The sequence below is a fragment of the Daktulosphaira vitifoliae genome, unplaced genomic scaffold (genome assembly GCF_025091365.1).
Source record: "Daktulosphaira vitifoliae isolate Bord-2020 unplaced genomic scaffold, ASM2509136v1 Scaffold_1, whole genome shotgun sequence".
Classification (NCBI taxonomy): Eukaryota; Metazoa; Arthropoda; class Insecta; order Hemiptera; family Phylloxeridae; genus Daktulosphaira; species Daktulosphaira vitifoliae.
Genome location: NW_026099572.1, coordinates 77829514 through 77853407, shown reverse-complemented (window position 1 = coordinate 77853407; position 23894 = coordinate 77829514). Strand labels below are relative to the sequence as shown.

At 25.1% G+C, this 23894-nt stretch overlaps 2 protein-coding genes across 5 annotated transcripts; one reads left to right on the top strand and one right to left on the bottom strand.

The window, feature by feature from the left end:
• Positions 1-82: 82 nt before the first annotated feature.
• Positions 83-13831, bottom strand: LOC126895670 (serine/arginine repetitive matrix protein 1-like). Of its 2 annotated transcripts, XM_050667814.1 has the most exons (10): positions 13658-13830; positions 12908-13123; positions 12663-12843; positions 11287-12597; positions 8709-8977; positions 8570-8649; positions 7697-7761; positions 3874-3951; positions 2658-2827; positions 83-177 (listed from the first exon to the last, which is right to left on the bottom strand). In XM_050667814.1, the coding sequence occupies exons 1-10, from the start codon at positions 13667-13669 to the stop codon at positions 172-174; spliced, it is 2388 nt and encodes a 795-aa protein (XP_050523771.1). In that variant the 5' UTR covers positions 13670-13830; the 3' UTR covers positions 83-171. The 2 variants fall into 2 exon arrangements, with proteins under 2 accessions (XP_050523771.1, XP_050523770.1); XM_050667813.1 differs by having other exon boundaries at positions 83-2827; positions 13658-13831.
• A 178-nt stretch (positions 13832-14009) lies between these two features.
• On the top strand, positions 14010-23046 carry LOC126895672 (myosin-2 essential light chain-like). Of its 3 annotated transcripts, none has more exons than XM_050667818.1 (5): positions 14010-14271; positions 17812-17839; positions 19587-19727; positions 19874-20038; positions 22764-23046. In XM_050667818.1, exons 1-5 carry the CDS (start codon positions 14260-14262, stop codon positions 22868-22870), a joined length of 453 nt encoding a protein of 150 aa, XP_050523775.1. In that variant the 5' UTR covers positions 14010-14259; the 3' UTR covers positions 22871-23046. The 3 variants fall into 3 exon arrangements, with proteins under 3 accessions (XP_050523775.1, XP_050523774.1, XP_050523773.1); XM_050667817.1 differs by lacking the exon at positions 14010-14271 and adding an exon at positions 15626-15655; XM_050667816.1 differs by lacking the exon at positions 14010-14271 and adding an exon at positions 15650-15730.
• Positions 23047-23894: the final 848 nt, after the last annotated feature.

Here is a 23894-nt window from a genome sequence, read left to right as displayed (position 1 = left end):
TAAAATATTTAATATAATCAATTAGATGAAACATTAAGTCTAATCGTCAACACGTAAAAAGTTGAATAACATGCTATATAGACTTATTTGATGATTATCCAAGTTGAATGTTTATGTGTTCATAATTTTAATTGTAACTACTGCTCTTGCCGTGGAAAATCACTTTGAAACCTACATCTGTGACAAAATATAAAATGCACATAAAGGTTAAAATTATTTCACATTTTGATAAAATACAATTCTAGAATACAAATGCTTGATCAGGTACAAAACGGAGTGAATAAAACTGAAATAACACTATAAAAATTACATGGTATTGTTTTTAAGTGCATTGCCCATTTCAAAAAAATATTGATCATAAGTCGTTTTGAAAAAAATATTTAATTAAGATTAGATTAATTTAATTTAAATATTAATAATTAATTACTTTGTTTAGTTAAGTTGTAATGTTGCTTGAAATTAAAGGGAACCTGGAAATTCTAAATGAAATCTTTAATATAAAAGATACTATGGTTTTGGACAATTATTTTAAAATACAAAATACTAATATTTCATTAAAAACAGTATCTTTTTCAAAACTTTTATACAATAATTAAAAAATGTTGACACAAAAAAAAAAAAAATAAATAAATAATAGAGAGAAAAGTATTATTTTTTAAATGGACATTACACATTTTAAAATTATATATAGATTAATTAATTTGATACATGATATAACAATTTTTCAAAACTTTATTTTAGTATACAATAATACATTTTTTTTCATAATAATATATTACAAAATGACAAAGAGTTTTTAAAAATTGATTGAGAACATCAGAAAAAGTTCGTTTATTTTCATTATGTGTAAACTACTGTAAACCCCAACTACCAATAAGATTAAACTGTTCCTATATTCAACACAAAAAAAAGTTAACATATTTTGGATTGGGTTCCATCCAAAATATTAAAAAAAATTTAAACAAAGAATTGCATTACACTTTGAATATTGATTTCTTAGGATAAAATATAATAATTATTAATTGAGCTAGATTAAAAAAAAAAAATTAGTAATGAAATTAGACATTTAGGATAAAAATAAACAAATTATTTAATCAAAATTATTTTTAATTGTTAAGGTTCAATCAATAATAAAAACTAATTGTAATAATTATAATTTAAATTTTTTTGTAGCATTCACTCCGTTATTTTATATAACAAAAAAAAAAATACATATAAAATAAAAACTCAATAACTATCACAAATATTCATCTTTAAAAGTAATTAAATATAATAAGTTATAACTAGGAACTTATTTTTACAAACAGGAACAATATAGAAAAAAAAATACTAATTCCAACATTAAGTGTTATTTGTAGAATAAATAAATAAATTTTCTGTAAATATTTAACTACAAAAGCATGCTTAACTGATGGTATTTCATGTAAATGGTAATAACAACAATGTCCCCTATTAAATATCATATGAAATAAATGTTTGTAAATTAACAATTTAATACCTAGTTATCATTTTTATATTTTAATAAATATTTAAAATAAAAATAACAAACCAAAATATCAACAAAATTTTAAACATCATAAATAAAAATACAGAAGATATTAGTCTCTATATCGCCAGTTTATCAATAATTTTTCATTTTGATATATTGATTACAATCAAGATATGTTAAATTATCTAAGAACACAACATTTGATTTCCAAATATAAATATATTGAGTCTTTTAACATAATTATAACATACTTGTATAACTAATAAAAAAGATATTCCTTTTGGAACATATGTATTTAAAGTAAAAAATGTTAAAAAGTTCTTAAAACTATGTAAACTTTTTTATTAATAATTGAGTTAGTTAAACAAATAAATTTATAAATAAAGTAACTAACATAATTATCATATTTTTAATGTGCTGAATTTATTTTGATAAATTTTGAATTGAATTAACAACAAAATATGTATGTTTACCCTTTTCAAATTTCATCTAATTGGTCATAAGTTACAACCTAACCAAACAACCAAAATGCCTAAAATTTGTTTAACACAAATTCAAAATGCAAATCTGCAATCCTAAGATTTAACTTTTTATGATTAATACTGATTAATATACAAAAAGTTTTCAATAAGATTTATTATGAAGATGGACTTATAAATAAAAAATATTTTTTCATCTTTAATTTGTTTTAAATATTCTCATTATTTATAAAAATAATTGTATGATAGAGAATTGCATTTACTAAAATATTGTGATATGAATACTGAAAATGAATTACAACTTATGAAAATTATAATAATATAACTAAAATATTGAAGTATTATAGGAAAATTTTTTATCAATTTAAAAATAATTCTTTATTCATTTTATTTAATAGTTTTGAGTTTTAGTACAAATAGAATTATTTGTATAAAATCAATTAACAATTGAAATTAAATTAAGTATCATTTCCTACACAAAATTACTATGAGTTATTACTACTAATACCATATGATTTAATCTATGATAATGTTTAATTTTATGAGTTGTATTTTAGTTATTGAAATTACAGTTACATTATCAATAAAAATTTTTCATTCTTAAAAATCATACAAAATATAAATTAATTATAAAGACGAAACAGCTAAACCATAGAAGAAAAGATGCATTTGATTAGGACAAAAAATACCTGATTAAAATCTGTAACACTTATGTTTCTTTTTTTCATTTTCCTTAATCCTTTATGAATTGTTAAATTTTCAGTAATTCCAATCGTCCTTAGTCGAGATGGAACTTTTTTCAATTTACCCTTCAATTTTTTAACACTTTCATATGACTCTTCTTTATCCTCAAGGTTTTCTAAATGTTAAAAATGCACTTAGGTTATAACATAAAAATAAAATTGGCACTTTTTTTTTTTTATCTCACTAACTATTTAAATTAAATGATAAAAAATATTATGACTAATCAAATTTTTTAACATTGTTAACATAATAGAAAACTTAAACACAATGTAAACATAAATAACTTATTGAAGATGATTGATTACAGAACTTCAATAAATAATAACTCCCCCTACTTACTTTTACCTCTCTGGTTATAGGTACAATTTGTAATTAATATTTTAGTCATATATATTTACTCAAAATGTAAGATATTAAAACTTTATAGCAAATTATTAACTTAATCTACTAAAATACTATCATCCTTAAAAACTATAGGCCTATCTAATCGGTGTTTTATTATATTAGCTAAACATCTTATAGTGGATTATTAGCTCATTTTGAAAAACTTAAAAACTATAGATTTATCCAAAATTAAGCTGACCAAGTCACTTAAGTTTTCAAATAGTTTAAAAAGAAATTTAAGAAAAATTAAATATTTATAGATTTACCTCTAAGTATTAAATATACTAAACAATTTAGTTTAATTGGAATTATCTATGGAATTTTTATATTTATACAAACATGCTCATAAATATGACTTTAGAAGATAAAAGATTTAATTTCATTACTTTTAGTAGGTAGATATCTATTTTTATTATTTAAAAAAAGGTATAGATTCCTAAATCTGTATTTAAGTGGTAGAAGAAACCAAGTCCATTTTTATAACTTCAAAAGTAGCAAAAAACACTTTATTTGATGGATTTTATCTAACTAAAACTGATTGTGTAAATTCAATTATAAAATTGTAATAATTAGGTTAATTTTATATTATGTAAATGAATAATTTTAATTTAATTAGAGCTTATTTTGCCTCTCAGGTACAAAAATAATGATAAACAATAATTATTTTGATATTATAAAGTTCATTATTAGGATTTACATATTACATGAAGTAAACAGGACATAGAAAAGGCCACTATCCTGATGACCAAAAAAGTACCCCGCATTTCAACTACTTACTTTCAAGGAGATTGACATCTACTTCTGATCTATTTTTGTCTCTATTTACAACAACTACTCTACGTCCATCTGAATTTCCTAAAAAAATAAATAAAATAAAAATAAAAACATTGAGTATATAAATAGTTTAATAATTAATTATCCATTTATATTAAATTGCATTTATACTCGAATCATTTTAATACCACAGATAATAAATATAATATCTTAAAATTTGATTTATAATTTTGCATAATTTGTACATAAAATGCTTCCAACTTATCAGAAGACAAATAGAATTATAATATTAATAAAATTATAAAAATAAAAAAAAAAATTGTATCAAAATATTAATATCAATAATACTTGTTCTTAATGTAATCAAAATGTTGGTGGATATCATAGAAATACTTATACAATTATATAAAGTAAATTTAAAAAATAATAATTAGTTATTTACAACAATAAACTGTGTATTTTCTTATATTTTACCTTTAATTTAATCCACCCCTTAAAATCTTTATAAAATTCCATCACAGGGAGGTCACGGCACAGTTGGGTCAAGTATAATGATATCTGACAGTGATTAAAATCACTATCATAAAAAACGCTTCGATGCAAATCTTTAGATAGTGATTAATTTTAAAAAATTGGTGAATAATTCCAAAAGCTACATGATCTGCTATTTCCTTATTTATATCCTGATTAAGATAAAGTATGTCGAATGAAAGATGTATATAAATACTTTAGACCAGTCAATAAAGAAGTAATTTTGGCAAATGGCGAAAAAAATTCCCAACCAATTTTTTTTTTTTTAAAGTTGAATTAAGATGTTGATATGTATAATGACATACTAAAAGTCCTCATCGATTGGAATTGACATACAACCGATAGAGTAGGTAATTGATTTGACACTATATTGTTTAAACCTAACCAAACACTAAATTGTACATTACCAAACAACAATTATATTATGTCAATTGCCACTGGATTTCTGGTAATGATAAAGTTAATTGTCACAAAGCATATTGGCCTTTGGTCGGGTGCTGGAGCTGGTAAAAATTGTGGCTGCCGAAAAACAGGGCTTAAATGTTCTATTATATGTGAACATTGCAAAGGTCAATGGCTTACAAATTCAATAGAAATAAAGATTGAAGATTAAGAAGATTTTACTTTTGTTGAAGACATATTCTATCAAAATTTAGAATGGGAAAATGAATAAGGAAATGGAAAAAAAATTTGTTTAATATAATTGTCAAATAAATTTATAGAGGAGAAATCCTCCATAGATTACATACTTTGCTCTATTAATGCATATAAGTTGTAAATAGAATATAAATAAGGAAATAAGACATCATGTAGCTTTTGTAATAATCCATTAATTTTTTTAAATTAAACACTATCTACAGATTTGCATCAAGGCGTTTTTTATGATAATGATTTTAATTACTGTCACATATCATCTATACTGGACCCAATTATACCATGTCCCCACTGTGCCGGGACACTGCTGGTTTTTTCTTTAAATAGCGATTAGTTGAAATAGTAGCTATGGGTTTACTTTAATTATTTCATTATTAATTTTAACGATAGAAATTATTGAATATAGAGTTATAACTTTATTTGACCTTTTAAGTTTTATATCATGATAGTTATTACCCTCCATTGAGTTTACTAGAACAAGACCAATTTCATACACTTTATGACAATTAATTATATCATTACCAAAAATTCCGGTTGGGCTGACAAAAGGGAAAATGAGGTAGGTGAAATGAGTAGATCAGTGACAAGAGACGAGAACGTGATTGAGGAGGTAAAATTTTTAAGTATTTAGGATCAGTTGTGCAAAAGAGTGGTGGTATTGACGAGGATATAAGACACTGGATTAAAAGCGGGTGGTTGAAGTGGAGAGAAACGTCTGGTGTCTTATGCGATAAAAGAATTCCAATGATGCTAAAAGGTAAATTCTACAAGACTGTAGTGAGGCCAGCTATGATGAATGGTTCAGAGTGTGTAGTGTTGTTGACAAGAAAGTAGAGCAGAAATTAGAATTTTAAATGGATGAGTGGAGTTACTAGAAAATATAGAATAAGGAACGAGCATATAAGAAGGATATATAATATAATATAATATAATCGTGGAAAAGATAAGAGATAATAGACTTAGATGGTTTGGTCATGTTATGAGGAGAGAAGAATCGGAAGCTGTAAGAACAGTTATAGAAATGAATGTTGAAGGAAGAAGAAGTAGAGGAAGACCAAAAAAGAAATTGAGCGATGTTATTGAATAGGATATGAGGACAGCTGATGTGAGTGTAGAGGATGTAGGAGATCATGTCAAGTGGAAGTTTAGGATAAGGGTGACCAACCTCAAGTAGTTGGGATTAAGGCAAAGAAAAAGAAGAGGATTACCAGAAATTCTGGTGGCAATTGACATAATATAATTGTTGTTTGGAATGTAAAATTTAGTGTTTAGTTAGGTTTAAACAATATAGTTTCAAATCAATTACCTACTCTATCGGTTGTATCTTAATATACACTACACTTTAATGATACTATAAATAAATGAACTCACATATAAACACATATGCATATGACTGGCCTACTACTTCTCATAAAAAAATTGAGTTGAATTAATTATATTACATTAGCTTTAATTTAAGATATATATAAAAGTGTCAGACTTTCTGGAACACTTTCAAAAGTTGAAAAGTTGAACAAGTTCTACTTTAGCATTCAAAATACCCTTCAGTAGCCATTTTCACCGTGAAAACAAAATAAAGTCTGAAATTTTTTTTTTCTACACTTTCAAAAATTAGTTTTTTGTAAAAAAATTATCATTTTAAATCCCTCCCTGTCAGATTTATGCATATGCATAAATTCAGTGAGAGCTGAGAAAAAATGGTAACAGACACAAAAAAAAACACATAGTAAAACTAATACCTTCTCAGTTTCTCATCAAAACTAAAAGAAGACAAGCCACTATATTTTACAATTAGATGGCAGGGTATTTCCCGATGTATTTTAAGAAAACATTTTAGTTGTAAAACTATAGCTCTATAGTTAACATGCTTTTACAGAGAATATTCTAAGTTAAGCATTTCAACAAATCGTGATTACTAAAAACTCATATAGAATTTAACTCTAAAATTAATGATATCAAGATTAACTTTAAGGTTTTCTACAATTTTTTAATCTGGCAACATGAATATCTGTCTCAGATATCCATGGTAAATCATTAAGGAGAATACTATGGCCCTTAAAAAACTACAAAAGTGTTAGAAAAAAATCATTATTATTATTTTGAAGTCGCCTGTTCCAATTCTTAGCTTTGTACGTATTATAATGTAAATACTTTTATTATATATGCGCTTTTCAAGTATAAATGATTCCAAAACACAATAATCTACTTTATTAACTACTTATACACAAAAAAAACTCTAAGAAATGATTCAAATATAATATTTTAAGATGCAGTGTTAGGGTGACGTAATTTTTAAAATAACTTACAATTAATATTCTATAATTATTTTATATTATATGTAAATATTGAAAATAGTTGAGTTTTCAATAACAAAAGAAAAAAACTTTTAATAATTACAGATCTCTATATTAATTACAGGTAGGTTTTTTATAGCTATTTTAAAATCATACGTTTTACTGATTCATCATTTACATGTTAATTTTAGCATGAAAGTGCTAAAACTCAACATAAATGTAAAATTTTTATTATTAGGTTATCAAACATTTCTCATACATTAAATGTGATAATAAATTTCTACTTTTTTAATGCAAAGAGAAATCTATACATTTTTTTAAATAGTGAAATAAAAAAATAGATATACCTTCTGTTTTAATGCTTATTTCAGGTAATTCACCATGTATTTTTCTCTTGACTTCAATAGAACCACTAAATAATTTTTAGCTTTAATTAAAACATACATGATTATAATTAAATCGGGTTTTTCAAAAAGGCCAAATCTCCATAAAATTTAATTTTCCAGGAAACGTAAAAAACTGTTTTTAAAGATCAAAATAAATATAGATGAAAATTAAATAAGGGTTGAATTATTGAATTCCCTTATAAAAAACCAGCTATGATGCAAAATATTGACTATATATACCTATTGGATTATTTTATGAGGGAATGAACGTGTTTGAGATATGGGCTTTTCCAATGGATTATTTTTTTCATTGATAATGACCTCGCGACTGATCAATTATTTATTGTATATCATATAAAATTAAATAATTAGTCTTACAAAATATATTGTGCATTCTTTGTAATAATTTTATTTATGAACTTCAACATCACTTCTTTTTAGTTAATTTTTTCTTTTAATACCAATCGAAGACTCAGTTTCATCTTCGAATTCACTCATGTTGACTTATTATTATATTATATTCTTGATAATAACAATAATTATTATTGTTATTATCAACTGCTATCGACAAAAGATAGATAATAAACCAGATGAAAATAGAATCTTAACAAATAAAATTGCTGATCAAGTTATTTTTGAGAAATGGCCTTTTCGATTGTACTCGTTATTTTTAGACTTTAACAAGTTGTTGGAGATATGACGGTCTCGCAGGAAATATGCATTATTATTAGATAAACACATCTATCTACATAAAAGTAGTTTTAAAAAAATGTGGAGAAATGACCATTTTGAAATGACCGATTCAATTATAAGTTTTATTAAAAAGCATATTACCTTGTACCAACAACACCTCTAATAGCAGACTGCAATAAACGAGCTGGATAAAAAGTACCAGATTTTTTTTTTATTTGTACCTAAAATTTTAATTAAATTACAATAAATAATTACATACATAAAATTTTCTATAATTTACTGTATTTAAACGAAGAGCTCTTCTACGTTTTAATTCTGTTCTTAAATCTACAGTTTCATCACATTTAAGAGAATCTTTTTTCTCTTCAACAAATGTATGTACAACATGATTATCAATATCTTCTTCTGAATCATCCACATAACTTTCACTTGATTCTTGTCCTTCTTCTTTTTCACTTTCTTCATCATAATCATTTTCTTCTGATACGACTTCTTCATCTTTTTCTTCTTCCATAAGCTCTTCTGATGTACTAGATAATTCTAATATATCTGTAAATAATTTTCTAATGAAAATTGAACAATAAAATATTTTTTTCTAGTAATTATGATATTTTAAAAAAGAAACTATAAAAAATAAACTGAGAAATGCTAAACTATTAAACTCTACAAAGAATCTTAATTTCTAGTTAAAATTTTAAATATATTGCTGATACAAAATAATATCAAAGCAATGGTTATTCAACCTTGAGGTATTACATAACTTCAAATTTATATATTATAATATAATATCCAATGATGAACTAACTACCCCTAGATTATACATAGTTAAGAACTTTTCTATTCAGAGAAGACCACTATAGTTCTTAATGGCTGTTAAATTATATATACAGAGTGTTCAATAAGTAAGGAAACAGATCAATAATTGATCTCTTTCCTTACTTATTGAACACTTTATATATGTAATATAAAATTATGTATATTATACGCAATATTTAATAATAATAGTTATAGGAATATCCAAAAGAGACATTAGAGGATATCTGGTGGAACGAGGGACTAATAGATTAAATTAGTAAGAAATAGGCATGGGAAGCTGTGGTATCGATGAAAAATAATAAAGCAATCAGACCAGATGAAGTGCCAGTAGAAGAATGAAAAATATTGGCATAAGGTGGTTGAAGGAACTTTTAAATAAAATCTTATTAGAAGGGAAAATACCAAATTATTGGATGAATAGTATTGTGGTGTCGATATTGAAAGGTAAAGGAGACATACACAGAAGTGAGAAAATTATAGAGACATAAAGCTTATGAGTCATAGTATAAAAATTTAGAAAAAGTTAATAGATATTAGAATAAGAAATGGGACATCGGTATCTAAAAACCAATTTAGATTTATGCCTGGTAAGTCAACAATGGAGCCATTATTTTGTGCAAGACAACTAATAGAAAAGTTTAGGTAAAAGAAGAAAAATCTGTGTATGGTATTTATAGATTTGGAGAAAGCTATGATAGAGTACCAAGAGAGGGTTTTAAGCATTAATGAGAAAAGGAGTCCTGAAAAGATACATTAAAATAGTAGAGGATATGTATAATGGCACTCGTACCAGGATAAAAAGCGTAGGAGTAACAGAAAATTTTAGGGTAAAAGTAGGAGTGCACCAAGGTTCTGCTTTAAGCCCTTACTTATTTTCTAGTGATGGATGAAATTACTAGAGAAATACAAGGAGAGGTGACATGGTGCATGTTTTTCTGACAATATAATGTTAATAGGAGAAAATAGGAAGGAAAGTAATCAAAGGCTAGGGGTGTGGAGATCAGCTCTTGAAGAAAAGGGTTTAAGAATAAGTAGGAGTAAGACAGAGTATATAGAGTACAAGTTTGAACAAAGGAGAACATTAGGTAGGTGAAATGAGGAGTTGAGTGACAATAAGCAAGGACGTGGTAGATAAAGTGGAAAGTTTTAAGTATTTAAGATCAGTTGTACAAAAGAATGGTAGCATTTACGAGGATGTAAGATACAGGATTAAGTGGGAGTGGGTGAAATGGAACGAAGCGTCTAGTGTGTTATGTGATAAGAAAATTCTAATGAAGCTGAAAGTTAAGTTCTATAAGACTGTAGTGAGACCAGCTAGATGAATGGTTCAGAATGTAGTGTTGTTGACAAGAAAGTAGATCTGACATTAGAATTCTTAGATGGATGAGTGGAGTGACTATAGAAGATAGGATAAGGAACGGACATATAAGGAATATAGGTGTAACATCAATCGTAAATAAGATGAGAGAAAATAAACTTAGAAGTTGAAGGAAGAAGAGGCAGAGGAAGACCAAAAAAGAGATGGAGGAATGTAATTGAATGTGATACAAGGAGGGCTGATGTGAGCGTAAATGATGTGGGAGATCGTATCAAGTGGAAGTTTAGGATATGGGTGGCCAACCCTATGAAGTTGGGATTAAGGTGAAGAAAACAAAGAAGATTTAATAATAATAGTATTTATATATTTTAATATTGATAGTCGTATGTACTATGTACTGATAATTACAGATGGATTAATATAAGAAGGCATAAAGCAAGATCAGATCGGGCAGGGCTATCTTAATATGATTCATATTTAGCCTAATCAGGACATAATATTGATTTAATGCTTTAGATCAGGCCAGGTCAGACTATAATATTAATTTTATAATTCAGACCAGTCTGAATTGGGCCTAAAATTATATATATATATATATATAATTAAATCATATTTTTAAAGCCTGAACTAATATAAAGTAATTAGTTAAAAATATCATTAATCTTTAAAAATAATAAAATATATTTTGATTTATATTAAAATAATAAATTACTGATTATAATACCTTTTTCTTCAATTTGTTGATCAGCAGCAATTTCTTGTCCAAACATGATTCTAGGTCTTTTTTTATTGGTTTTTTCCGATTGTGTTATCAATTTCACAATTTTATCTACAGACTTTGTATTATTTTTAGTTTTTATACAATTTTTAACGTTTTGATTTAAGTGAGGAGATAATTTAGCTCTTTTAGATGTTAGAGAAATTTTGTTTGAAACATCTGTTTCAATTTCATCTTCGTTATCAGTTTGAATAGCAACTTGTACAGAATTGGATTTTTTCAAAATAATTTTTTTACTAGTAAGTTCAATAGGCTTATTGGATTCAAATTTTCTTTTTCTAGCTTCTAACACAGGATCCAGTATTTTATTATCAATTTCTTTATCTATTGATTTTGGCTTTTCTTTAACAGTTATATTATTGTCATCTAAAATTTTTGTGTCTTTTCGACGTAACAAAGGCGATGCACATCTTATTTTTTTCAATGGGCTAGGTGAACGTCTTCTAATTGGTATTCTACATTTAGGGGATCTTGATTTTGATCGAAGAGGTGATCTACTTCTTCTTCTAATTGGTGATAATCGTCTTCTACCTGGTGATATATCACGTGATATTGATCTACGTCTTCTCCTTGGAGATGGTGAACGGTAAGGATAACGAGATTTAGGTGGTGTATATCTTCTAGGAGAAAGATTTTTTTCTCTTAAAGGCGATATTCTTCTAGGTGATCTCCTAGGTGTTAAAGATCTTCGAAAAGTCCTAGATCTTATAGGTGAATATCTATATCTATCTGGTGTAGGAGATCTTCTACGTGGAGATCTTGGTGTTAATGATCTTTTACGGAGTTGTCTATATGGAGAAATAGATCTCTTTCTAATTGGTGACGGGGTTCTTGGATGAATATGCAGTTTTGGTAAACCACTGAATGATGATGAATTTCTAACTTCTTCAACAGTTTTAATTGATTCTAATTCTTCTGTCTGTTTTGGTAGAATTTTCAAATCATCCTTAAAATTTGGTTGACTTTCACATTTAATATTTTTAACTTTAATCTTGGATACACTTGGTTTGTCTTTCTTTACTTTATTGCATTGTTTTAAATTTTTTTTTTCCTTCTTTTGTTTAATATCTTTTCCAGCAATTTCAGCTTCCATGATATCCATTAATTTATCCAGATCATCTAAGTCTTCATCTTCTTGACCTAATAATAAAACATCCCCGTCATCAGAATCTACTTTTTCTTCTTTATCTGCATCACTTTCATCAGTGCTTTCTTCAGAACCAGAATCATTTTCTAATCTACTAAATTTAGTAGAAACTAAGAAAAAAAAATTTAATTATTTATTTTATATGTCTATAAATTATTACAAGAATTTAAAATACCTTCAATGTTTTCATTATTAATTTTATCTCCAGAATTTATACTTAAAGAATCTTTTGAAGATGCTTTATTGTTAACTTCGATTTGAGATTTAGAATTTTCTGATAGCTGATCCCCTTCAGAGTCAATTGGAATAATGGAAATCAAATTATTATTTGAATGTGTAGGTCTTTTAAAGCCAACCTGTAATTTATACATAAATAAGTTGTAAATTAATGAAGTTAAAATGAATATCTAAGAAACTTACATTTGCATATGTGCGTTTAAATGATCTGTTTGATGGTGGAAATCTACCTCTAGTATTTCTATTTCCATAATTACTATAGGAACTATTATTTCCAAATTTATTTTGTCCTATATCTCCTGATGTACTACTAATTGTATTAATTAAATTAGTAGGTTTTCTTTTACATGACATAAGAGCAGCTAAACGTAGTGATTCAACATCATCATCATCAATCTTCTAAAAAAACAAAAATGAACGATATAGTTAAAATTATATTAGAGTTGAATTAACAAATTAAATTGTTTAAATATTAATAATAAAGATAAATCCTTTTCTACACTTCCACTAACTGAACGTTTTCCAGACATTTTAATTGATTAATGTTTAAAAGATTATTATTATTTCTGTTCAAATTATTAGCAATTTAATAAAATTAAAAATTCACATAAATCTATACTACACATTCTTGTTATACTTGTAAAGTGAAAATTCTACTATTTTAAACTATTATAAGATAATCACTACTTGGAGAAACTTGTTTCTTTAAAAGATATTACTATTTTCATTATATGATCCGTTGTATACAAATATACAAATTGATAACCTAATATTATGCTACACAAGTCATTTTTTAAGTATTTTAAATAACTTAACCATAAGTCATTGGCATTAATAATAATTTATTCACACTCAATCATTTATAAGATTTCAAATATGAAATTATTACAACTTTGAACATTTACATAAATTATAAAAATATAGAATACTTACATTGTAATCCATGTTTTGTTATAAATGCTACTCAGCCGAAAAAAAAATTCAGTTTGAAAACAAAAAAATAATTATTTATAATAGGATAAATTAAAACATAATGAAATAATTACAACACGTACAATACAAACTGAGAAGCTCGTATTATTTTGATCTCAATATTGTTAAGTATTAAATCTATCACTTGGAAACCAAAACAAAAACATAACATATGATTCTAATGTCTGAAAAATTGAAATAGCAGTGTCGCCAACACGTTTTTTTTATAAAGGACAAATTTTTATTTCATTCAACCAAAGCAATTTTTTTTCATGTGATAACTGAAAATATAATTTAAATTAATAATTGAAAAGTAGGAATTTTTTTACTTTACTTAGAATTACTAAATTCCTAAACGAACATAACAGAAGCTTTTATTTATCAGTTGTTTTAAAAACTGATATTAAATTAATTACGTTTAGTCACGGTTGAAATATTTTCATTAACTACATTATATTCATAGATCAATTGTTCTACCCTTTAATAGATTTTTTTTCTTTTTATTGCTAAGAATTTATTTAATTCTTGTAAGTACCGAAAGTGAAATAGTTAGTGTTTACAAAATGAGTAAAACTGTAAGTAATTACATATTTAAAAATTTTACTTCTTTCAAATCTAATAAAACAACTTAAAACATAGATAAATATGTATTTTTTTTATTAAAATCGAAGTTTAAGAGTACTAGTAATTGTTTTAACAGAAGTTGGATATTTACATCAAATTTCTTCTAAAATATTGTTCATTAATCTGTAAAAATTACCTAATGAAAAATACTCTTGGCTTTATTAAATGGAGCTAAAGTCAATAAATCCCTTCTTTTTTTTTTTGAAGGGATAATACTTTTGTATGTATCGAAGTTTGTTTCACCAATATGTATAAGATTTTTCTCCTCTATAATAAACGATAGCTTAGACAAAAAAACATTAAATATGAATCCAAAAATCTATAATCTAGTAATCAACAGTATAAATACAAATTTTGCTATAAAACATGTGTGCTTAATTTTATTTTATTTTATTTTTAATTGATAATTGTAAAGAATGATTAAAGACAATTGTTGAAAAAAAATATATCTTAGAAATTTTATACATTAAGAAATTGATCTATAGATATATAGTTTATTAAATTTATCATAAAAAATGAATATTTATATGTAATTACCCTGAGCAAAAGAAAAAAAAATTATAGTAGTATAGACTTATTTCAGTATACCACTTGGTAATGTATCCAAGAGCCGTTAATAGATCCCCTTGAAAAATTTTAAATGTTTATTTTAGATATTAAGTTAGGTTTATAATATTAAGTAACTGAAGAAACCTTTTTTTACCCCTCTTCTTTCAAAATGTCATTTGGTCTATTGTCTGCTGATTACAATCAATATTTAGCATTGATTCAAAGCTATAAATATGTTAATTTTATCAAGATGTTTTTTTGTATTTGTCTCATTAATACTTAACTTCTACTAATATTGACAATCAATACGTCAAATGTTCTTGAATTATATTTGGTTGAAATCATTCTCCTACGTTTTTTATTAATGTAAATATTTCAATAAATGACATTTGTTGAAAATAAATGATTCTGATGTTTTAAAACATTAGAATCAGCCATTTAATTATATAAGTATTAAATACATTGGTCAACATAAAATTTTTATACTTTAATAAAATCAAATTAAAAACATAATAAAAATTAATTTAGAATATAACTATTGATCATGTTAAAAAATATTTTTCTTTAATAACAATATTCCAAAAATCCTGACCGCCTTTAAAAGATATTGATCCAAATTGTTTGCAATGTGGTTTAAATTAAAAAATATATATTATTGATTTATCTTCTATACTTTCCTATCAAAAAATTATATAATTTTTAAGTGTGAAGTAGTGTTGAAATGTGACATCCTAAAAACAACAAAATGATGATATGCAATAAACCAACAATATGCTACGTTTCCAGGTATATACAATGGCATTGATGCTCTATGTTTATACAATTTATTTAAGGGTCAATCCATACCAAATCATCCAGAAGGTTTGCATGACCACCTCATTTTTTTCTTAGCTTTTCAGGGTTAATTCTTTATGCTATAATTATATTAAAACAATTTTTTTTTTTATGACCTTCCCACTTTTATGGCTATTTCTATATAAAAACTGTTAAAAATAGCCATAACATTAAAAAACCCAGATTATTCAATATTGACATAATCAAATTAAAATTTTAGAATTAACATTATTATAACTTAAAGTTTACATTAAAAAAAAAAAAATGTGAAATTCTAAGTTTTAATGACTTTCTAAAAAGGGCGCTTTTTTTTGTGAATATTGGCTTTTTTGAGATAGCTTAAAACCATTAAGAAGTTATTATTTTTAAGTGATTTTCAAATGTGGTATTGTATAGTGTATAATCTATAAACATAGATTTCCATTAAATTTCAAATATTTAAAACAATTTTCTTGGGATTTAGAGGCTTACAAAGTTAGAAATTTTATAAAAATAGTCTTATTCTATGTACATTATATCTGTTGAGGGACCTAATTTCAAAAAAAAAAAAATTTTAATATTTTAGTTATATATCTGCATAATACTCCATAAAAATTTGAAGTTTGAGAAAAAGGTTTAACATGTAAAATTTAGCATTAGAAAGTCAGTAAAAATTCGCTCAAAATCAAATAATTTAATGATAGTTTTTATTGTTTTCAAAGCATATTTTTGTAATTGTTTTATATATTATTGTATATATGTAATATATTACAATTCAATATAATTATTATATATGTTATAAATATTCAATAAATATTTTAGTTGCAAGATAAAAAATTTAATAATTAAATTACTATGATAATATTGTAAAATATTTTAATAAATAATCATGATATATTCTAGTAGTTAGAATATTTTGTCTTCATAAATATCAGTTAATAATATCTTAAGACTTCTTATGGTACTGTTATTAATTGGTAAAAATCTGTGTTTTTCATTTTGTTGTACTTCTGAGATGGGTATATTTATGTATATTATTCCTTTCATTGTTTCATCGTAAAATTGAAACATAATTAGTCATCACAAGAACATAATAATATTTCTGTTGTTATATTTTAAAATCACCTTATACAAAACTTCAAATTAACAGTTCCGTTACCTTACCAGACATATTTATTTGTAATTTGTGTTAGAATAGCAGATATATATGTTGTACAGATTGAGGCATTAAAATTAAATAGATATTATTGGACTATTACAAAGTTTCACATTGCAAACACATAATATAAATTTGTAATCATGATTGTTTTGTGACCATTTCTGTATAGTTCGTTGAATAATTGAACATATAGTGAATATACATAAAATTTATATACACCACTACGTTTAGTATAAAAATATTCATTTAAATTCATTAGATACAGATTTATAATAAATGAACACACTTTTTGTTTTACCAAAATTTAAAAATTTATACATGATTTATTTATTAAAAGTTCTTATGTTAGTTTTTTAATATACATCAAGTCAAAAATAATAATTTTAATATCCCCATAAAATTATTTAATGGTTAAAATTGACAACTGGGAATTAAACCAAAACAATATTATTGTAAGAGTTTAGCCTAATTTTTGATAAATGGATGTGATATTTAATTTTAAAAGTCCACAACAACAAATTTAATGTTTACAATTTAATGTTGTAGTCATAAGTAAAACTCAATAGTGCATTTTGCACTATTTTTTTGAAACAAATTTATGAAGTTTTAAGAAAAAAAAAATTTTTATTAATCTTAATTATTTTTAACATGTAATTATCATTTATTTACTAATTAGTATTTATCTCAAAAAAAAAAATGTGATTGAATAAATCTGAAGTCAAATTTGAAATCAGCAGCAAAATTCCATAAACATGATCTAAATAGTGTAAATTTAAGCTTCTATGCAAAGCTGCGAATGTATTAATTTATTAATTTTTTTTTTTCAAAATACTTTCTTTTTTTTGAGAGAGAGAAAAAAATTACAACTAGCAATTTTAAGCATGCAAAGTTTTAGCCTGTATACTATAAATAATGCTCTTGGTTTAAATTTTTTAATACATGTGTAAATAAATACATATATTTTTTTCAGGTTACTTATTCTGAAGATCAGTTAGCTGGTAAGTTGATTAATTAAGCTAGGTTTATTGAGTGTGCTTTACTACTATTACTAACGACTACTAGACTTGAAATTTTTTATTTAAATTACTTCATAATCATATTAATTGTCCTGAACATTTAAACTTTAAAATTAATTCTTTTTAAGACATGTTTTCTATTCTTTAAATGTTAATAATACATACAAAATGTACTCTCCTGCTAATAAACTAATGTCAGCTGGTAATTCTCTATTTAATATTAACTTATTTCATACATCAATAACCATATTAATGGTATCATCGTATTTATAGTATTTAAAAAAAATTTTCTCTTATATTTCTATTCTATAAATAAATATTTATTATATAAATCTCTTGTCTTTTATTTATTTATTATTTTTCTTCTTTTTTCCCCCTTATATGAAAATGTGTTTAATTTTTAATCTTATTATATTAGTTTAAACTAAATCATTTAACCTATTTATTTAGATTTTATATATAAGTAAATACTGTCATATTATAAATAATTGTAATTGGAATATTTTTTTCTGTATTAAAGAATATTTAATTATAATTCTAAACCATAACCTATATTTTTATAAATGCCAGTAAACAATTCATAATTTTGTAATACAATATACAAATTAACAGAAAAAATAATATTGAGTTTTACACTCGAAATTATTAGTGAGGTATTTATTTTAATTTTTAGTTTGATATAAGGGCTAAAATTAATTTTATTCAACATGGATTCTTACTAAAGGAAGAAAAAGCTTATAGATTTCTTTTGCGACTTTTTCACCTGAAAACTGAAATGTTGTTCATAATATAATGAAATATTACTAACATATGCCCCAAGCAAACTTAAAATTCATTGCTGATATTTTTTATAAACCAAACCTATAACACTCAATGAGATAAGCTTAACAAAACAACTTGCTGCATTCATCTCGGATCTTAAATCTCTAATAAATCCCCTCTTCTTATCTCATTATTTAGCATAGTCATTGAAAAAATATTACTATGATCATACTGCTTTAGAATACTTATGGTGTTAACAACTATAAAAATTAATTTCATATTGTACTTAAAAAAAAGAAAGTAGATAATGTTCTAATATCAAAAACTTATTTTATTAACACACTTATATTAGCTTCACCTGTATGTTTGTACGTTTGTTTGTAACTATTCTTTTTCTTAAAATACATAAAGCTTATGGAAATACCTAAGAATACATGTCTGATAGTTAAATGATAATTGTAAGAGGTGACAAATGATTTTTATAATTAAAGACAATAATAGTTGTAAATATTTTCCAAGAATAATCAGTAAAAAAAATATAATTTTTAATAATTTATATGGAAGAAAAATATAGTTTAAAAAAACTAAAAAACACACTTTTAAAGCATATAAAACTAAATAGTTAAAAATAATTTTTAAAAAAAGGTTAACACAATAATGAACGAATAATACTAGTATTATTGTGAAAAAGGCACAGGGCGCTCAATTTAGGAAAAATATGGGACCTTTAAAAGCGTGTTTTTTTTTTTAACTTTATTTTTTCTAATTTAAACTTTAACAATAAGAGTCTTTGTCATTACATTACATCTTTTCCACAAGAAAACGGCAGTATAGATTGAATATTTTTAAAAAGTTTTCTTTTTATAACTGGTTTTTTAAGTTTCAATTTCTTTTCTTGTAAAATAGCTTCTAAATATTCTGTTTTTCTTTAAGTTAAATGATATTATTGTTTAATTTTAATTTTTAGAGATGGAAGAAGCATTTCAGTTATTTGATAATCGAGGTGATAATAAAATTCATATCTCCCATATTGGCAATGCTCTTCGTGCCTTAGGTCAAAACCCAACAGAATCTGATGTTAAAAAATTTACACAGCAACATAAAACTGGTATAAACCAATAAATACTACTCTTAAATATTTAGTAGTATATCAGCTATAGTTGATATACTGTTATATAATAGTAAATAGTTCAATTATTTAATAATGTAATTCTAAAAGAATCATGTACACTAATATACTATATTTAAAACTAGATGAAAGAATTCCATTTGAAGTATTTTTGCCCATTTATCAAGCTATATCCAAAAATCGATCAGCTAACACTGCTGATGACTTCAATGAAGGTCTAAGACATTTTGATAAAGAAGGAAATGGATTTATATCATCTGCTGAATTGCGTCATTTACTTACCACTCTTGGTAATGTTTTTATATTAATTGCTTTTAAAAATTCCCTTAGTTTTAGTTATTATCAAGGTAGACATAATGCCCATGCACTCAGACCTGTTTGTCCATTGTGCGCACCTTATACCGAATTGTCTCGATTCGGTTTACTCACCTAAGTGTTATCACCAAAGTGTTTATACATTACCAACCATAAAGTCACATCTAAAGATGACCAAAGAGTCCTGTCTTCCTGGCGAAATTAAGTATCTCTCTGAGTTTTAGATTTTTAATATCTTCTTTTTCAGGAAAAGGTTTATTCAAGTAGTTTGATCTTAGTAGGGCAAGGCTTCACATTTGCACACGATGTGAAATGAGTCTTCCTCTTCTACTCCACACTTCCTGCACAATGGTGATTCTGATACCCCCATTGCGTTAAGATGTTTAAGCAGGTGACCATTTCCTGTCAGTAGACCAGTGAGGGTGCTTATTTGATGTCTAGTCATGCTATTAAGATCACCTAACAGTAGACCAGGGGTCTTGATAAGATCCTTTGGTAGGTTCTTCTGTCCCTCCATGATTGCTCGGTTCTTCTTCAGCTTGCGCCTCTGACTGCCACTCAATGTCTCAGGTCTAAGTTTTAGACCCTTGATTTTGTCAGCTACTGCTCCCAGTTAATCTTGCGATTCTTGGTCTACATTTGTTGATGTTGCTGTCTCTTTGCTAGTAGACGGTTCACCAAGTGTCCCGTTGTTCGCATTGAGACCTTCAAGTTCGGCGATTCTTCTGTGAAGAGTCGCCAGTTTATGATCTTGTTCCGACAGGTTGTCCATAGGATCCCTGATCGTCTCAAGTTCGTTGTTTTGTGGTTTTTCTATGTTTTTGTCCATATAGTTCCCACGAGTAGTCGAGACATAAAGGTCCATCACAGCAAAGCCTGATACTGTGATAAGGCTGTATACTCTATGGTGCGCCAGGTGCCATAGAGGTCCCAATGGTCACTACCTTTCGGCTAACTACCCTTTGACAAGTTAGCAACCCTTTCACTTGGTATAACTGGGTTATGGAGGCCTATTCGCTGTTAGCAAGAAGGTATGCCCTGGCCTACCAGTCCCAACTAACCAAAGTCATGACCGGCTAAGAGCAATGGCACGTGTTGCCACCCCCACTGAAATAACTAGGGTCCAAGGGGTTGTTAGGCCCGTATCCTTGCAGATTCCCTTGCGGGAAAAAAAAAAATTCCCTTAAAAATAGTTTAAATTGAGGAATCATGACCTAACATTTTTATTAATGCTAAATACTACAATTTTTTTTAGATTTTAAAGAATTTTTGATTAAAACATTTAAAAATACAAAAAGGTTTATAGTTTTAAAAATAAATATTCAAAAATAGTTATTTTATATATAGCATACACTTTTTTGTATTATATTTATTCCCAAATAGTAATTTAATAGGATTTAGGTAAATTAATCCAAGTCTAAATTACAAAAAATGAATGTCCTCTCTCAAAAAATTTGAGTTGTGAAATTTTGTACAATAGTAAAATGTAAGATCTCCATTGGTAAAAAAAAATTAATCATTCGGTGAAGTATGATGATCTAATTTTTGTTAATATAATCATGTAATTCCTAATATCTATAGAACTAGTTTAATTCAAAATTCCTATAGGATTCAAACTTTCAAAGTTGCATTCTATATCATCTCTACCAATAATCAATTATACAGTTGATACCTTGAGTCTGTTAGTTGCTTAGAAAGTAAGAGGGTTTACATTTTTTCTATATAGCTTGGCAATTCAAATAATAGTAATACACCATTTGTTTTTTTTTTTTGCTGTTTAGACCATTGATGAATTTTTTGAGTTCAGTATAATAAATCTGAATATACAAGACTACCTTTTATATTAGATAATTTTTTCTTAATTAAAATACTTGTTTTATATTAAAAATTGTCACTCAACTCTAATTATTAAGTATTTGTAAAAACAGTTTTTGTTTTTGACATAAATTTGTATTTCTTATTATTCATAATTTCAAACCGTGTACCAAATATTTATTTCTATGGATCCACAACAGTTATTGATTATTAACATTATTTTTATAATGATAATTTATTGAAACATTTTAGTGTTATCGATATTGATATTACATCTCAAAATCGCAATATTTTTGACATTGAGTAGAATAGGAGTATCAATAATAGAATTTTAAGTATACTTAGACAATTTATATCTGTTTCAATATTGGCATAATTTTAAATCATCTATTTTGATCATTAACATTATGTGAATTCTTATTTGACTATTACGCCTAGATGGTCACTGGTGCCTATGTTATGTATAAAAAATATTGGACCTGCAATACTTATGTTACCGTTTTTGGCGCTAATGAAAATAGTTAAAGTTATGTTTATCAACGTTATTTTTTATTTATTATCTTGGACAATAATATGGGGTAGGCAATTTAATTATACGCTGAATCGTAACTGATATACTTTTCATATCTACGATGTATATAAACAATCAAATTTTGCAGATAATACGTTTTTCTTTTTAATCTTATTTTATATTAATTAGTCATTAAACAAGATTTACCTTTCTATAAAATTTTTTGATGTAAAATTTTTCATGATAAAAAAATTAAGACATTTTTATGTTCATTATATAATTTTTTAACTAAATAATTATAATGAACCTAATTTTTATATTCATTTACAATATTTTCAGTGAAACATAATTCTAAATTTTTGTTTAATATTTAGGAGAAAAATTAACTGATGAGGAAGTAGAACAACTATTAAATGGACAAGAAGATTCTTTGGGAAATATAAATTATGAAGAATTTGTACGCACTGTTACTTCCGGTTGAATTAATTCATTTTTATGTTTAGTTAACTTATTTTAATAAAAAATTTATAAAATAATAATACATTTTTAATTGTATCTAATTATTAATGTTTACTTATAAATTAAATATCAACATTAAAAAAATATTTATATTTATACATAAACTCACTTAAATTAAATAACATTTTATTTTTAACAGTTATGTCATTTAATTACTCTTATTAATATATATATTTTTTCATTACTTTTGTGCTGGCAAAAAAATATAACTTTTTGAAGTCAATCTATAGTTTGGTATGCTACCTTATTAAAAATGCAACAACTATGAAACCCTGATACAATATAGCATCAGTAAATTTGCAACTAGTACCTCTCAATCAAATATTTTATGATAAGATGTGTCATTATTTCTTTTTAAATATTCTCATCCAAAAAGGCTACACCGATGGGTGTAGCACAATAGTTCGATCAAGACACATGTTATCAGTCTTAAAGTGAACATAGTGAATATTATCGCATAATATTGAACGAGTTCCTTATCCCCAATTTCAAAATGCGGTGTACATTTTTAATCACTTAAAAATTAACTTAAATTTTAATTTAAATTAAAGTAAATTTTTTTTACAACTACTTTTTAAAATAATTAGGGTTTTCTAATCGTGTGAAACAATATTACGAGGTCTTATGAGAAGTATGCCTTGGACGGAAGGATAATTTTACTGAAAAATATATATATTTATGATATAATCAGTAACTATTTAATTACTATTTAAGCTATTTATTGTAAAAATCAAATTGTTTATATTACTATTCCATTAATAATAATTTTATTTTTTAGCTCATTGCATTACTATTTAGAAAACTATTTATAAAAGATATATCAGCATAAAACAGATCTTTATAAAAAATATAAAGATATCTGACAGTGATTAAAATCACTATAAAAAAAAAAACGCTTCGATGCAAATCTTTAGATAGTTTTTAATTTTAAAAAATTGGTGGATTATTCTAAAAGCTACATGATTTGCTATTTCCTTATTATTATT

Coding starts and splice junctions, on each gene's coding strand:
- LOC126895670 (XM_050667813.1), bottom strand. Junction 12,598..12,662: donor TAATAATGAAAACATTGAAG/GTATTTTAAATT, acceptor TTTTTTTCTTAG/TTTCTACTAAATTTAGTAGA. Junction 7,762..8,569: donor AGAGGTGTTGTTGGTACAAG/GTAATATGCTTT, acceptor AAAATTATTTAG/TGGTTCTATTGAAGTCAAGA.
- LOC126895672 (XM_050667816.1), top strand. CDS start 15,665: ATGGCATTGATGCTCTATGTTTATACAATTTATTTAAGGGTCAATCCA. Junction 15,731..17,811: donor CATACCAAATCATCCAGAAG/GTTTGCATGACC, acceptor TATTTTTTTCAG/GTTACTTATTCTGAAGATCA. Junction 19,728..19,873: donor TACACAGCAACATAAAACTG/GTATAAACCAAT, acceptor ATTTAAAACTAG/ATGAAAGAATTCCATTTGAA.